This window comes from Mercenaria mercenaria, chromosome 2 (genome assembly GCF_021730395.1).
Source record: "Mercenaria mercenaria strain notata chromosome 2, MADL_Memer_1, whole genome shotgun sequence".
NCBI classification, from domain to species: domain Eukaryota; kingdom Metazoa; phylum Mollusca; class Bivalvia; order Venerida; family Veneridae; genus Mercenaria; species Mercenaria mercenaria.
In genome coordinates this window covers 81,481,719-81,498,933 of record NC_069362.1, presented here as the reverse complement: position 1 = coordinate 81,498,933, position 17,215 = coordinate 81,481,719, and the positions used below count along the sequence as shown (strand labels likewise).

Below are 17,215 nucleotides of genomic sequence, written 5' to 3'. Positions count from 1 at the left end.
TAATAACTCTGACATTAATCAAGGAATCTGTTTCAAAATGGGAATCAAAATGCTTCTGTGAAAGTTCACTTCAAATCTGTTGAAAATGAAAGTGTCATAGTGTTAAATAACAAAATGCTCAATTTCTTTGGAAGGACTACAACTCACGATAGTAAGAACTGAATCTGCCAGTTTTTGAAAAGGAATTATCCTCATTCACAGATACAGCCTGGCTGAAATCTGTTCAAACAGAAGTGCTACATGCTTAGGTGTCGATAAGTTTGTGACAGACACCAGACACTGAGTGATCACAACAGCTCACCTTCAACCTTTGGCTCTGTTCAGCTAAAATGTCCCAGATTTCAAAATGTTCTTAAATATACAATAAGCTGCAGTTGCTCCTATCTAATCTGACTTCTGTAAAACAAATAATTACGGTGTGTAACTTATAGGATCTGTAACTCTTTCTAACAACATTCATCTGGGTAGAAAAGAAGCTAGAGTATGAAAACCTGTCTTACACTGCAGCCTTTAAAGCATGATACAGAAATTAACCAATGAAAGACTTCATTTTAGAACAAAATGAATCCATACTTAAACATTTATTGAGAGTTTGTCAATTGCTTGGGAGGACAAGTTCTATCATTCATGCCCTGAGCATACGTCCTGAAACATTTTGAAGTTAAGGGGAAAATTACTATGACCTATGAAATAATATAGGCAATAAGGTCTGACGTAAGTCCCTTCTACAAAGTTTATATAAAATGCAAGCTTTTAAGGAGAATTTCTACTAGGGAGAAAAGGGTCAATAACAAGTCTAGTGGATGTTTTTATGTCTGTATTTCTCTGTAAAGAAGCTTGTTTAGCACCTCCTTTACAAACAATGACATACCAGTAAATCAAAATGCAACAAAAATCAAAGCACTATTACATATTCAAGACAACTGCAGAACTGTTCCTAAGAATCTGGACAACTAAGAAAGTCTCTATAAACCGTAAAAGAAAATTGTGAGGAACAACATTTTCTATATTTCTCCAGTAAAATTCAAAAGATAACCTTCGCCATTTTCATTAAATTTGGTTAATTATCTACATACCATAAGCTACTTATATACTTCAACAAGTTAACAATAAACCTTTATTTTTGTTTGTTTTCAGAAGGGCATCACTTTAATACAGCACTATAGTAACTTTGAAGAGTTTTGTTTTAATTCAACATGCTTCATCCTATACAAGTCAATATTTTTTCAAACAAAAAGGGTGTGTTGTGTATCCTATATATTGTATACATTAATCCCTGTAATCAGCATCAGTTTCTCCATTTTCTTTCCTTCTTCGCAACCAGATCATTCGATGTTTCTGTTTCATGTAGTATTCTAGTACGTCCATGTTGTATCCTATCTCTCCATCTGAAATCAAAATATATAAAACTGAACATCAGATTTTAAGTCATACAGGGTTGTTCCAGGAAAGAAGGCACTGGAAGCATGGCACAACAAATTATTTTCAAATCCCTCCTTAAATGGCAGAGTTATGGACCAGACAAGAAAAAGACCATGTTAACTTTTTACTTCTAATCGTGACCTTGACCTTTGAACTTGGGGTCTAAGTCTTGCATATGACATATCATCTCATTAGAGGGAACATTTATGCCAAGTAATTTTAAAATCCCTTCATCGATGGCTACGGATCGGACAAGAAACTGACCATGCTATCCTTTAACCTCTATTTGTGACCTTGACCTTAGAGCTAGGGGTCTGGATCTTGCACAAGACATGTTGTCTCATTATGGGGAACATTTACGCCAAGTAATTTCAAAATCCCTTGATGAATGGAAGGGCAATGAACCGGACACCTGTTAACCTTTGACTTCTAAGTGTGACCTTGACCTTGGAGCTAGGGATCTGGGTCTTGCGCATGACACATTGTCTCATTATAGTAAACATTTATGCCAAGTTACTTCAAAATCCCTTCATGGGTGGCAGAGTTATGGCCCGAACACAAAACAGACCCTGTTAACCTTTGACCTCTAAGTGTGACCTTGACCTTAGAGCTAGGGGTCTGGATCTTGCGCATGACATGTTGTCTCATTATGGGAAACATTTACGTCAAGTAATTTCAAAATCCCTTGATGAATGGAAGGGTAATGAACCAGACACCTGTTAACCTTTGACTTCTAAGTGTGACCCTGACCTTGGAGCTAGGGGTCTGGGTCTTGAGCATGACACATTGTCTCATTATGGTGAACATTTACGCCAAGTTATTTCAAAATCCCTATGGATGGCAGAGTTACAGCCCAGACAAGAATTTACACAGATGCACGCATGCACGGACTCCCAGACGGACAGTGTGATTTTAATATGATGGAATTAAAAGAGGGTCATAATGGCCCTAGATTGCTCACCCAAGTTTCAGAGCTGAAACAGGCTACAGAGTGTGAAACCACAATAAGCTGCAGGTGTCAAAAGTTTCAAAGGCAGTAAGAGTAGATCAAGTAAATTAGAGTGACAGATACAAACAGTTAAATTACTGGTACTATATTAAAATTGGGTGGAAAAAGTACAGACAATTGGAGCAAGCCCAGGATGTTGAACTGCAGCCAATCTGTTCTGCAGCACAAAAGGTACTTTAATGGCTTAGTCCAATGCCTAGATCACTGTGCTATGGAAGCATTTTCTAAGTATGCACATTAATTAAGTTATGCTAACCTTGAACCTGAACCCCACTGATCCCATATCAAAAACTACCTATAGGCCAAGATTAATTTCAATGCTATAGATATATCTATGCAAACTACAGTCACTGGGCGGAAACCTCTTTTTTCTACTTTTAGCAATAGAGAGTTCAACCTTGACCCTAGTGACCTCATAAGCAATCTCAAACTCTATGCAAGCTATCCACACACATGTACCTTGTTTCATTGCAATTGGTCACTCCTAACTCAAGTTATTGAACAGTTATTGCCTGCCCGCCAAACAACATTTCCCAATCTTAAAATTTGTGTCTAAAATGTAGGGAACAGTTTTTCTTTTGCTGATAAATTCAATACTAATCATGTTATTTTGAAAGTTTAAAAAGTTCTATTATCCGTCACTGTTGTTCTTTAGAATCATGTATAATATCAATTTCATAATTTCAGATTTAAAGGAAGTGATAAAGGAAAAACGTTGTTATGGTAAAAGGAGAATCCAACAGTATATCATACGATAAATCACACTTACATCGTATATACCAATTTTGCATGTTTTCTTTTAAAGTTTCCGTTTCTTTCTCACATTTATGAAGTGCATCAGCTCCCCAGTATGCGTTGCACTCTGTAAGCCGGCGACGTAAAATCTTTAAAATGGCTGAGTCAACTTTCCTGAAAATATACAAGTTTCAATTCATTTACAGCACAGTATCAGATTATTTCTATACTGTTACACTTAATATTTATTTAATTTCTTCAATTTCATAACATCCCAATATCTTGTCATATTTGCAGACAATGAATGGAAGCTAAAGTAAGAAGCATTTTTGTGAGAAGCCACTGGTCCTAAGACACTGTAATGTGAAGCAGTTTCAGAATACTAAGCTTGTACAGTGCCAGGTTGCAAACACAATTTGAACTATGCCTGCAAGAAATCAAACTGGCTGTAAATAAAGACTAGTGAGCTGTTAGATTGTCCTGACTGTTTAGGTTTAAGATAAATCATAGAAATATATACCAGTTTCTTTTTCAAATACAATTAGCAGGTCACACTTCATTCTCTGTTTTATTTTTTATTTTTATTTTGGTGCGCATCTGTGTTTTGTTGGTTGGATCAAAGGTTTCAGGAAACGGATGGCTTGGAGATTTTTTTTGCTATGGTTTTGCAGGGGAAAAGGCATATATAAAAAGTTGTGAGTTTTATGTAAACAGATTTTAACACTGGTGAAACTAGAATTGTCGGACTTTCGGCAAAGATTTATCTAATCATCAACATCATTAAGTCAGTTTTTCCATCCACGTATTTACTGAACTCTTCTTGAATGACTGCAAAATTTGTGTTACCTACTCGTGAAGGAGTGATAACATCCTCAGTTTTGAGTAATGAATCCATAGTTGACCTATAGCCTTCTGACAGCAAGTGATTCTGCCCTTGCGACCAGTTAGACCAAGATCAACCTGCACGGATGTGGTCTTCACTTTTTGCTATTCAGTTAGTAAATTTTTAGTGAACACCCCTATGAATAACAAGAGGGCCAAGATGGTCCTAGGTCGCTCACCTGAGAAACACACCATAACAGTGTAAACATGTTTGACCTAGTGATTTCATGGAAAAAAATACTATGACCAATTATCATTAAAATTGGAGCAAAAAATCTTGAGTGTAAATAAGTATTGTCTTTGAATTGACCTAGTGACCTAGTTTTTGACCCCATATTCAAACTTGACCTAGATTTCATCAAGGCTATCATTCTGGCCAAATTTCATGAAGATCAATTGAAAAATACAGACTCTATCGCATACACAAGGTTTTTCTTTGATTTGACCTAGTGACCTACTTTTTGACCCCAGATAACCCATTTTCAAATTCGGCCTAGATTTTATTTAGGTTATCATTTTGACTTAATTTCAGGAAGATCAATTGAAAAATACAGCCTCTATTGCATATACAAGCTTTTCCTTTGATTTGATCTAATGACCTACTTTTTGACCCCAGATGACCCATATTCGAACTTGACCTAGATTTCATAAAGGCAATTATTCTGACCAAAATTCATAAAGATTAATTGAAATATACAGCCTCTATCGCATACACAAGGTTTTTCTTTGATTTGACCTAGTGAGCTAGTTTTTGACCCCAGATGACCCCTTTTCGAAACCGGCCTAGATTTCATCAAGGTCATCATTCTGACCAAAATTCATGAAGATTAACTGAAAAATACAGCCTCTATTGCATACACAAGGTTTTTCTTTGATTTGACTAGTTTTTGAACCCAGATGACCCATTTTCGAACTCGGCCTAGATTACATCAAGGTTATCATTCTGACCAAAATTCATGAAGATTAATTGAAAAATACAGCCTCTATCACATACACAAGGTTTTTCTTTGATTTGACCTAGTGACCTAGTTTTTGACCCCAAATGACCCATTTTCAAACTCGGCCTAGATTTCATGAAGGTAATCATTCTGACCAAAATTCATGAAGATTAACTGAAAAATACAGCCTCTATTGCATACACAAGGTTTTTCTTTGATTTGACCTAGTGACCTAGATTTTGATCCCAGATGACCCATTTTCAAAATCGGCCTAGATTTCATCAAGGTAATCATTCTGACCAAATTTCATGAAGATCAGTTGAAAAATACAGCCTCTATCGCATACACAAGCTAAATGTTGACAAACGACAGACAGACGACAGACGCCGGACATCGAGTGATCAGAAAAACTCACCTGAGCATTGCTCAGGTGAGCTTATAAATGGTACTGCCCAAATTGAAAGATAGACCAGTCCCATCTCAGAAATATAACAGGGTAAAGGTTAATGATATCTGATCATCGTTAACTAGTCCTCTAGAGTTAATGAAATGCAGCAGTCTCCATTACATGCCTATACTCAGTGCTGTACCATTTTTCCTTCCCTTTAAAGACATAATTCCATGCAGGATATCAAATTGTCGATTTCTGCAAGAGATATTTGAAGCTCACAAGTTTACTTTTAGTATGCAAAAACTGTATTTTTGCACTTTTTAGTAAATACTAACAATAAATTCCAATAGAAAACACTGAATTTGTATGATACACACTTTGTTAAATATGTCTGCAAGATTATGACAAAAGATTATTTGTTGAATAAAGTAGAATTCCTTTTTAATACTACTTTGTTAATCTTTTTGCATTAAGGAATAACTGATTTTTGAAAGTCAGTGTAAAATATTACTTGCACCGAGACAGACACTCCACCTGAAAGCCCAGCAACTTATTATAACTTATCATATCTTTGCTACAAGACTTACTTGTCTCTCAAAAACTGAACATTTGCCTCATATCTACATAGAGGATCATCAATATCACACTGATCTATGGTTGGTACCCTCTCAAATCGCCTGTGATAATAAACTGGACGCTCTTTTTGTCTAAATGGCAATACAAACTTTTCTGAAAAAGAAAAGAGACAGACATTAAAATTTTGCTAATTTACAATTGCTCCCATTATTGAAGTTACATGCACATGGTTAATGAGCATATTTCATAACATACATTGTTACACTTCCACGATAAACTTTAACCTGAAATTCTAAGTAAAAAGAGGGAATAATTCATGAAATATTGGTGTGAGAGTTATGGCACTTGTGCCAGATGATGTGGGTGATGATGAGGAATAACTATTTTAAGATTAAAGCAAATCCATCAAGTAATTACAGAGATAAGGAGAAAAAAGAGAAAACAAGGTGGGGACGCGGAAAAGCGCCAACGCCGGGGTGAGTAGGATAGCTCTCCATGTTTGTTGAACATGTCAAAATCTCCTGATTCCTTTTGGAGATTGTTCATCTGCACTACTGAATTTGGAAACGAGGCTATGTGTTTGACTTTGCGTGATTTTGGACAGGTGCCCTAACTGTTTTACTACAAACATGGTAATAACTTTCAGTTTACAAGTATATAGCATTAATAAAGAAAAATGTAATATTTTGTCGAAAATTGGAACTTGTCGATAATTGGTAACCTGGGGTTACATTTTTTAAATGGACCTTTTTAAATCAGGATGATCAGAAAGGGATAAAAAATTTGAGGAAATGGTGATTGGAAAGATGAGTTTATCTTACTTATTTTTAAACTATGCCTGTTTTTGTTAGATTGTCAGGAACACATGATGCCAAGATACCAGACACTTGGAGGTCAAGCACCCCTCCCCTCTCCACTTTTAAAACACACTGAGCACATATATTAAAAACATTGAATATGTTTCGTTTCAAATTCAGCATGTTTTAAAAATTACCATTTACTATCAATGCCATAAAAAGTAAAGATAACTTACTCTGAGCATTTCAATACAAATTGTTTGTCCAAGAAATATGAGAATCAATCCAAGCTTGGTAGGTTTTGCGCAGTCAAATTTATCAACAGAGCTGGGACACAGATGATATCATCAGTGGTTATAATAAAAATACTCGTTTTCGACGTCATTGGCCATGATGGCCAAGAGGTCTAAGGCGCTTGTACATAATACTGTAGGTTTTTGTCAGGGCCACGAGTTAGCTCTCCACTACGGACAATCTATTTTTTTTTACGATTTTTTTTCTCTTGAGATTATATCGTTAAAAAGAAAATGAAAATATTACACTTAAAAACAAGAGATCACAGAGTGATCTTGGTGCCCACCAATGTGCCATTTTTGTGTGTTCCAAATTTCAAGACTTATTGACTAGCTCAAGGTCAAATTTCATTTCCGTACACAACACTGTGTATGTGGTCTAAATTCGAAAGCTGTAGCTTGAGAAATGTGAAAGTAGGTCACCAGATCAATTTCAAGGACAAAGTTCTTTGTACACAAAACTATGCATGTGCATCAAGTTTGAAGACTGTAGTTTGAGAAATTTGAAAGTAGGTCACTAGGTCAATCTTAAGGTCAAAGTTTATTTCAGTACACAAAACTATGCAAGTGGTCCAAATTTGAAGGCTGTAGCTTGAGAAATGTGAAAGCAGGTCACTACGTCAAAATCAAGGTCAAACTTCACTTCAGAACACAAATCTATGCATGTGTTCCAAATTTGAAGCCTGTACCTTCAAAAATGTGAAAGTAGGTCACAGGTCAATGTCAAGGTCAAAGTTTGTTTCAGTACACAATCCTATTCATGTGGTCTAAATTTGAAGCCTGTGCTACAGAAAGTGAAAGTAGGTCACTAGTCATCTTAAGGTGATTGTACAAAATTAATGAATTAAGCTGTACCTTCAAAAATGTAAAGTAGGTCACTAGGTCAATTAAAGGTCAAAGTTTTTTCTGTACAAAAACATGCATGTGGTCCAAATTTGAAGGCTGTACCTTGAAAATGTGAAAGAAGGTTAACTAGGTCAAAGTCAAGGTCAAATTTCATTTCTGTACACGAAACCATGCATGTGGTCCAAATTTGAAGCCTGTACCTTCAAAAATGTGAAAGTAGGTCACTAGGTCAATGTCAAGGTCAAAGTTTATTTCAGTGCACTAAACTATGCATGTGGTCCAAATTTGAAGGTTGTAGCTACAGAAATGTGAAAGTAGGTCACTAGGTCAAAATCAAGGTCAACTCATATCAAGGTTCATCTTGCCTCTCAAAACTATATATACATGTGGTCCAAATTTGAAAGTTGTAGGTTACTGACAAGAAGTTTTTAAAAGCTTTTCCCTATATAAGTCTATATGAACCATGTGACCCCCAGGGCCATATCTGACCCTAGGGGGATAATTTTAACAAACTTGGTAGAGAACCACTAAACGATGCTACATTACAAATATCAAAGCCCTAGGCTTTTGTGGTTTGAACAAGAAGATTTTCAAAGTTTTTCCCTATATAAGTCTATGGTAACCATGTGACCCCCGGGGCGGTGCCATATTTGACCCTAGGGGGATAATTTGAACAATCTTAGTAGAAGACCACTAGATGATGTCACATACAAAATATCAAGGCCCTGGGCCCTGTGGTTTTGGACAAGAGGTTTTTCAAAGTTTTTCCCTACACATGTATAAGTCTATATAAACCATGTGATCCCTGGGGCGGCACACCCTATAACGTGATAGCGCGACACCACCAGATAACATGACACCAGATCGGATAACGCGACACTCTGCGGAGTTTGTTGTCGATTAGAAGTAAATATTTTCAATTTTTTCTTTACACAATGTGAATCAATGAAAAGCAGACTCTTACCAGATTTCGAGGATAGAAAGAGGCATCTAAAGGAATGTTTTCTGAATTGAAAAGACCACCAAATAATCATACAGATGGCTAATCCACGGCCAGATTTTCATTGTTTTGGATATTGAACCGAGGATTTTTTCTCATTTCTGAAGCAACAAGCTTGGCATTACCCTCAATAGAAAGCCAAACATTCTCTCTCTTTGTCTGCCAAATATCCCGGCGAAATCTCCATTACTTTCGAAAATACGAGGTGTTAAAGTCGGATGGGTAGACCAAAAATGTTCTGTCTGACACCACATAATTCCCAGGGAAGGTTCTTACTGACACCAACTTTTGAAGATTAGATGTTCTGTCTGACACCAGCATTTGATCATACTTTTTTTTGCCTTTATTTCGCTCGGTTTGCAGTATTTTATCGAATTTACGCATGTTTTCGGGTATAACGGGTCGTTAAATTCATTTTTCTAATAAGGGTTTAGGTTATAGTGTAGAAATTCACCGTAATTCGGTCGAAAATGTGCCTTCGTGGTGTTGTTGAAAGTAGTATACATAAAAAATACTTACTTTTTTTTTATTTTTGGCACTTTTACGTGTAAAATGGGGGCTTATTTCATTCGCAGAATGTATTTTCAGTAAAATAAGACGCGTTTCAGGTTAAATATCGCGTGTATATGGCAATTAATGAGAGAAAACGAAAGATGGGTCGTTTACTGCGCGACACCGTCAACAACGCGATTCGAGAAATTGTCAGTGGTTTCAATTTATACTGGTATAAAACCTTTTAATTTCAACCATTTTCAGGATTCAGTTCAATTTCTTGATATCAGATACAGTATGAAGGGTGATTGCACTAAATGATCTATTTTAAGTTTGAATACATCAAAGCTTTCATCACAGTAATAACACCTACAGGTACTTCCGTCTGTTGTCCATTATTCTTCCATTAACCTGAAATATTAATTGCTATTAATGTGTGGAATATATAGATATATACAGAAATTATACGAAAACGGTTGAATTAGCCGCTATAACTATCTACCGCTATATAATTAGCACCCGCAACTTTACAATACTTCCGACAGGCCTGCAGATGATTTGTAATATTGAAAATTGGCAATAACTTAACATTTTAACTAAGGTGTCTATATGAATATTGCCAGCTTCAATTCAATAAGTTGTTTTAATGTATCAAGGCATGTATGCAATACGATAGTACATTCATTTTCGATTTTTTGAAAGCGTACCAAAGAGTAAGTTCTGGAGGACAGAATGTCTTTAAATTTTCTGTACAACGACCTTTGGACTATAAGATTTTTTTAATGATGGGTCTCCTTTACTGTAAATAGCAACCTATCTGCCAGCCGTCTTTTCAATTCAAATGTCTGGATTCCACCTACAGCACAATGAATCAAAATGACGCCTGAGACCCCCTCAAAATATATGTTCTACTTCTATATGAGCCGCGCCATGACAAAACAAACAATATAAGTGGCGTTGCGACCAGCATGGATCCAGACCAGCATGCGCATCCGCGCAGTCTTGTCAGGGTCCATGTTGTTCGCTTTCAAAGCCTATTGCAATTAGAGAAACTGTTAGCGAACAGCATGGATCCTGACAAGACTGCGCGGATGCGCAGGCTGGTCTGGATCCATGCTGGTCGCAAAGCCACTATGTTGGTTTTCTCATAGTGCTCATATATCATATATATCTAGATACTAAAAACATTGACAGAATATGAATAGGTCAACAATATATGAATAGGTCTTTAAGAGCTTGTTGAATATTGACTCTGACAATCCTATCAAAATATGACTCCTCCTACCCCACTCCGAGGTGCACAACCGTTAAATCATTCGGGATTTTACTGTCTCTACACGTTTATTGTCATGACACCTAAAATCGTGCTGAATGTCGTCTTGAACTGTAAAGGTTTTATACCAGGGTTCTAGTGTAAATTCGCCATAGTTTAGATCCATGTACTATACTTTCTAGAACTTCAACCCATAGAAACCCATATATATATAGTAAACTACAAATAATCAGCCGTCAAACTATGAAAAGAAAAGGTGGTGAAGACAGATTTGTGGTGGAACGCCGCCAGATTGAAGCCACTGACCCTTTCTCGAATCGCGTTGTTGACGGCGTCGCGCAGTAAACGACCCATCTTTCGTTTTCTCTCATCATTTGCCATATACACGCGATATTTAACCTGAAACGCGTCTATTTCACTGAAAATACATTCTGCGAATGAAATAAGCCCCCATTTTACACGTAAAAGTGCCAAAAATAAAAAAGTAAGTATTTTTTATGTATACTACTTTCAACAACACCACGAAGGCACATTTTCGACCGAATTACGGTGAATTTCTACACTATAACCTAAACCCTTATTAGAAAAAATGAATTAACGACCCGTTATACCCGAAAACATGCGTAAATTCGATAAAATACTGCAAACCGAGCGAAATAAAGGCAAAAAAAAGTATGATCAAATGCTGGTGTCAGACAGAACATCTAATCTTCAAAAGTTGGTGTCAGTAAGAACCTTCCCTGGGAATTATGTGGTGTCAGACAGAACATTTTTGGTCTACCCATCCGACTTTAACACCTCGTATTTTCGAAAGTAATGGAGATTTCGCCGGGATATTTGGCAGACAAAGAGAGAGAATGTTTGGCTTTCTAATGAGGGTAATGCCAAGCTTGTTGCTTCAGAAATGAGAAAAAATCCTCGGTTCAATATCCAAAACAATGAAAATCTGGCCGTGGATTAGCCATCTGTATGATTATTTGGTGGTCTTTTCAATTCAGAAAACATTCCTTTAGATGCCTCTTTCTATCCTCGAAATCTGGTAAGAGTCTGCTTTTCATTGATTCACATTGTGTAAAGAAAAAATTGAAAATACTTACTTCTATTCGACAACAAACTCCGCAGAGTGTCGCGTTATCCGATCTGGTGTCATGTTATCTGGTGGTGTCGCGCTATCACGTTATAGGGTGTGGGCGGGGCCATATTAGACTCCAGGGAAATAATTTGAATCATCTTGGTGGAGGACCACTAGATGATGCTTCATACCAAATATCAAAGCCCTAGGCTCTGTGGTTTTGGGCAAGAAGATTTTCAAAGTTTTTCCCTATATAAATCTATGTAAAGTATAGAAATAAACAAAGGGCCATAACTTACTAAAAAATTGTTGAACCAGTCTGATTTTCAGGGGGACACAACTAGGGTACCAATATATCATTCTGACAAAGTTTGGTCAAAATCCCCCTGGTAGTTTCTGAGGAGATGCGATAACGAGAAATTATTAACGGAAGGATGGACGGATGGACGGAATGACGGACGATGGACCACGGACGCAGTGTGATTTGAATAGCCCACCATCTGATGATGATGGGCTAAAAAGACAAAAAAAAACATTGCCCGTAGCACTAGCAGGGAGCGAAACTGTGGCCCTGACAAAAAAACAGATTTCTGAACCAGGCAACCAACGGTAGTTATTTTTATCATAACCACTGATGATATCGTCTGTGGCCCGTCTCTGTTGGTAAATTTTAGTGCGCAACATCAAGTTCGCATCTATTCCTGAAGATCGTATTCCTTTGACAGGCAATTTGTGTTGAAACGCTCAATGTAAGTTGTCTTGTGTTTTTCTGAGCATCGATACTTGATAGTATACCTTGTATACCCAGTGCTCCAGCTAGGATTAAAAAAGGGCAGGGTGCTGGCATTGAAAAGGGCACTTCTGGGGTGGTGGTCGGTCTGGGACCGTGCTCCCCCGGGGAAAAATATAACTGGTCCATGCATACAGTTCATTTTAACATACTTTAGGCATGGAATGGCATAATTTAGACATGTTTTTTGGCACACTTTAGGTATGGTCTTTTAATAGGCTATGTCTGTCATCTCTAATGTACCTATTTATTAACTAAAAATTCTGCTGTTTGTATTTTACTTGGCATTGATTTTCAACGTGTAACATTTCTTTGTAATTGCATACTGAATAACAATATCTATGTGTTTAGGCCTATTTTGTTACAATTTCAGTACACATCTTCTCCATGTAGGCTACTTGATATTTATAAATTTATACTGCAACATATTATATACAGAAAATAAAGTTTAAATTTCCACTTAAATAAATGAAATCAGGCAAAGTTTTTAACGTACAACAGTCTAAAAGCAAGTTTAGCACTTGTAATAGACATATTCCGGGTATCCAAACTTTTATATCCGGATATTGTTACACTTTTTTCTAATAGTCGTCGAATGTCCAGTTTAAACAATATTTTTGAAAAATTATTATGATGCAGAGACTGTTTAACAGCATTTTACAGTATCTGCCATTAAAGTGTACCCTGTCATTACATCTTAGTAAACTAATTTCAAAGAAATATTCATGAAAAATCGGCAATTTCACAAAACAGACGACAACCTACTTTCGATTTCAAAAACTTGTAAAAAGATAAAATCAAAATATTTTCCTATTTAAATTTGATTGTGATCAACTTTTATTAATTAGATTTAAATGTCTGTTGTCTGGACTTAAGGTTTAGATATGTATAAAGGGGTATTTACGACTATATTACCGAAAACGAAAGTACACTTTGACAGGTGGCGCGAAATGATAATGATTTCAGACTGGTTTGCAAACTGTTTTAAGGACGTATGCTAGAATTTGGTGCGAAAATTTTCCCAATAACAGAATTTCTTCAAACTTTGGATATTGAAGGACAATCATCTAAGAAACAAAAAAAATGCAATAAAAATCATAGGTCACCGGATTCGAAAAAGAGTTATCTGCCCTTGAAAACGGCATTTCCCCCAAAAATAACGTTTTCAAGGGCAGATAACTCTTTTTCGAATCCGGTGACCTATGATTTTTATTGCATTTTTTTTGTTTCTTAGATAATTGTCCTTCAATATCCAAAGTTTGAAGAAATTCTGTTACTGGGAAAATTTTCGCCCATCTCATATACAGGGAATTCTAGCGTACGCCTTTAACACTAAGGTTCAGTGATTTTAATGCTAGTTTAATTGCTAGTGGAGCAGTCTAAAATATCATGGTCTGCCTCGGGCACGATTACAGCGGGTAATTGTTTAGTTGTTTGCTAATTATGTCAATGCCCCCCCGGCGTGTATCACTCGATAAAAAGGGGGCAATAAAGCAGTGTATTATAATCACTGAGGCAAAAAAGGGAAGTTTGGCTTAAAAAAGAAATGAATGGTTGTAAAAACAGGCAGGGTGCCTGGCGGGGCAACAGGGCGGAACGAATTTCGGAACGGGCGATGCGCCCTGCTGTAAATAGCTAGCTGGAGCACTGATACCAATTACCAGGTATTCATAACTTTATCATGACATCACCATACATCAGGGGTCCTAACTGACCAATCAGAGAGCTGCATTTTAAAGTTCCTGCCAGTTTCCACTTGGGTATAACGAAGTACATTTACAATGAACATATAGTTACTTTAGAAATAAATATATACACAACTTTAGAAATCAAATTAAGATTTTTCTCTGCACATGCTCCTGGGCCAGATGATGCTACAAACAACAAAATTTTGAAGTTTCATTGAAATATTACATGGATTTAATACCTAGAAAATATTTTAGTTTAAAGTTTGAGATTTTACACAATGAGTCTAAGATAAAGTCAGAGTAAAATGTAATCATTACCCAAGTGAAATTAGTATCATTCCGCAATGTTCTGGACATGTTAAAATTATGAATACATATTACAGCGAATGCCCTATTTTGACACTTAACATGAAATGTGCTTTACATTTTTTCTCTCATTAGTCGACTTTTAGGAAAACTATTTTTGAAAATTTGTGTGCCTTTCTTTTTATTTCACACTGATCCCAGAAAATAACGAATTTAGTTAAGTGACTGGTTGTTATGGTTAATCTTTACAATTTTTCTCCGTTCAGTGATTTTTTTTGCGCCGATTTGACTCCGAAATTCGGCGTCTTCCCAATTGACAAAAATGGTCAAAATTCCCAAAAACGAGATGATTTTTCCCAATAAGATTGATTTCTTGTGAAAGTTGAACTAAAACGATGCAAATAATCATAAAAATTCCGACTCTAATTATGGTTTATTCGCAGAATTTTGTTGCCAACTCGAAGCGCCTTGTTTACATGAAACGGGTCACGGCATAGTAGGGCATTTAGTATGACTTTCATCACGGTCGCTAAACGCTTTTTTATGCGTCAAATGAGTCGGAAAAAAAATTGTTAGAAACTTACCTAAATTATCGAAAAAATGTCGCATGATTCCAAATATTATAATAAGAAAATAAAACTTAAACACGCCAACGGTACTCCGGACATTCAAACATCTTTTGGTAAAGTTAAAGAGAAATTTAATTCAAGGCAGTGGCTACGATTACGGTACCGTAATCCTAGCCTCTGGTTCTAGGATTACGGAAGTTCCGTATTCCTAGACAACCCTATGAGGATAGGCTAGGATTACGGAAGTATTTAAGAGGCATCAAATATATGTTAGGACATGCATAAATGACCTTGTAAAATTACTTATTTCACTATTATTTCGTGCTATCAATCCGCTGTTTGGGGTTAGTATAATCTTAATGGTGGCACGTGGAAATATTATAGAATTATCTATGTTTCATATATACCTGCAATTTTTGTCATCAAATCAACACAAATGGTCTTTAATAACATACAATATGGTTATAAATAAAAAAAAAATCAAAGTATAGAACATTTTTTTAAACCTAACTTTTACCCTCGTATTTCAATAATATTTCCGCGGGCCCCCATTAATATAGCGTTTAAGATTATACTAACCCAAAATGGCGGATAGATAACAATTTAAGGCAGGCATCAAAAACCACTATTTTAATAAAGGAAATGTCTAGCCGTCCGGTAACCGGACGACTAGCCTGCGTTCTAGTCGTCCGGTTACCGGACGGCTAGCAAATCCTCAGGGGACTTTCTAGTCGTCCGGTAATTGATTTCTTAATGAATAAGTAATGATTTTATAATATTATAGTTTTAAATGTTATTTACTTAAAATATCAATACTTATCTGATTTTTCAGTCGATTAAACGCAAGAGATCGTGTTTGTTTACAAATCCGTTGATATTCTATTTTAAAAATGATAAAACATTGATCGCCGAACGTCCGTATAGTATGCTATTTTGTAAAAAGTTATGTTTTTTCTAACGGCCTAAACTTTAATTATTAAAACACAAATCTATATATATATTTTGAAGAATGGAAAGCTTAAAAAAGCAATTCATTCATTAATTTTGACTATAATTATTTCAAAATAAAATGGGCTAATTATGAACGCTTACTGAAAATTTGAAAGTACTTAAAAACGATTTTAATTTTGAAAATCCAGTGAAAAAGTTGTTAAAATTAAAAAATTCCGTTCCCATAAAAGCCTCCAGATGAACAGATTTTAATAAGTGACGTCACGTCGATCTCGCCATTATTGTGAGTTCGGCAAACTTCCATTTTATCGGCTGAATGATTTATTGTAAATGTTTATAGTACGTATTTACACAAAATTTTGTTTGCAGATAAGTATCGATATCTTAAGTAAGTAACATTAAAACTATATAAAATCATGTCTTATTCATTAGGAAATCAATTACCGGACGACTAGAAAATCCCTTGAGGATTTGCTAGCCGTCCGGTAACCGGACGACTAGAACGCAGGCTAGGCGTCCGGTTACCGGACGGCTAGACACTTCCTTTAATAAAGTGAAATAAGAAGTTTACAACATCATTTATGCATGTCCTAACATATTTTTGATGTCTCTTACATACTTCCGTAATCCTAGCCTATCCTCATAGGGTTGTCTAGGAATACGGAGTATCCGTAATCCTAGAACCGGAGGCTAGGATTACGGTACCGTAATCGTAGCCACTGCCTAAATTCAAATCAAACGTCAGAAAAGCAAAGTGATCTGTCCAAGAAATCCGAGTCCCCTCAAAATTGTAATAGAAGTTGTTGTATGAGCAAGATGTGTGCTCAGTTTGTTTTGAACGGTGAAAATATATTGGCTGAAGGTTGGCAGGGGCGGATTGAGAGGGGGAAGCGTGCTGACCTGTGAGTACGACTTTACTAAGGTACGAATCTGACGGAAGATATTTTCCTTATGCTAAATTGCGAACAACAACAAACCTCTGACATATTGAATAGGTTTCGTTAAACTTGATGGCCAGAAGCTTTCTGGTGCATATCTTGCAAGCCGCTTTGAGGGTTCTTCAGCGGATGACATGGCTTAATCTTTACATTTACACTACGATCACCAAGGTCGGTCAACTTGACGCCAGTGGGTCTTTTGATTACATTGCGACAATAACTTTTTGGCGAGGATGGGGTGGTGGAG

The 17,215-nt window shown here is 36.3% G+C and overlaps 1 protein-coding gene across 1 annotated transcript; it reads right to left on the bottom strand.

The window, feature by feature from the left end:
- Window positions 1-802: 802 nt before the first annotated feature.
- LOC123564418 (NADH dehydrogenase [ubiquinone] 1 beta subcomplex subunit 10-like) lies at window positions 803-17,173 on the bottom strand. The gene is made up of 4 exons (XM_045357986.2): window positions 17,008-17,173; window positions 5,965-6,106; window positions 3,201-3,340; window positions 803-1,388 (listed from the first exon to the last, which is right to left on the bottom strand). Exons 1-4 carry the CDS (start codon window positions 17,102-17,104, stop codon window positions 1,270-1,272), a joined length of 498 nt encoding a protein of 165 aa, XP_045213921.1. The 5' UTR covers window positions 17,105-17,173; the 3' UTR covers window positions 803-1,269.
- Between the last annotated feature and the right edge of the window lie 42 nt (window positions 17,174-17,215).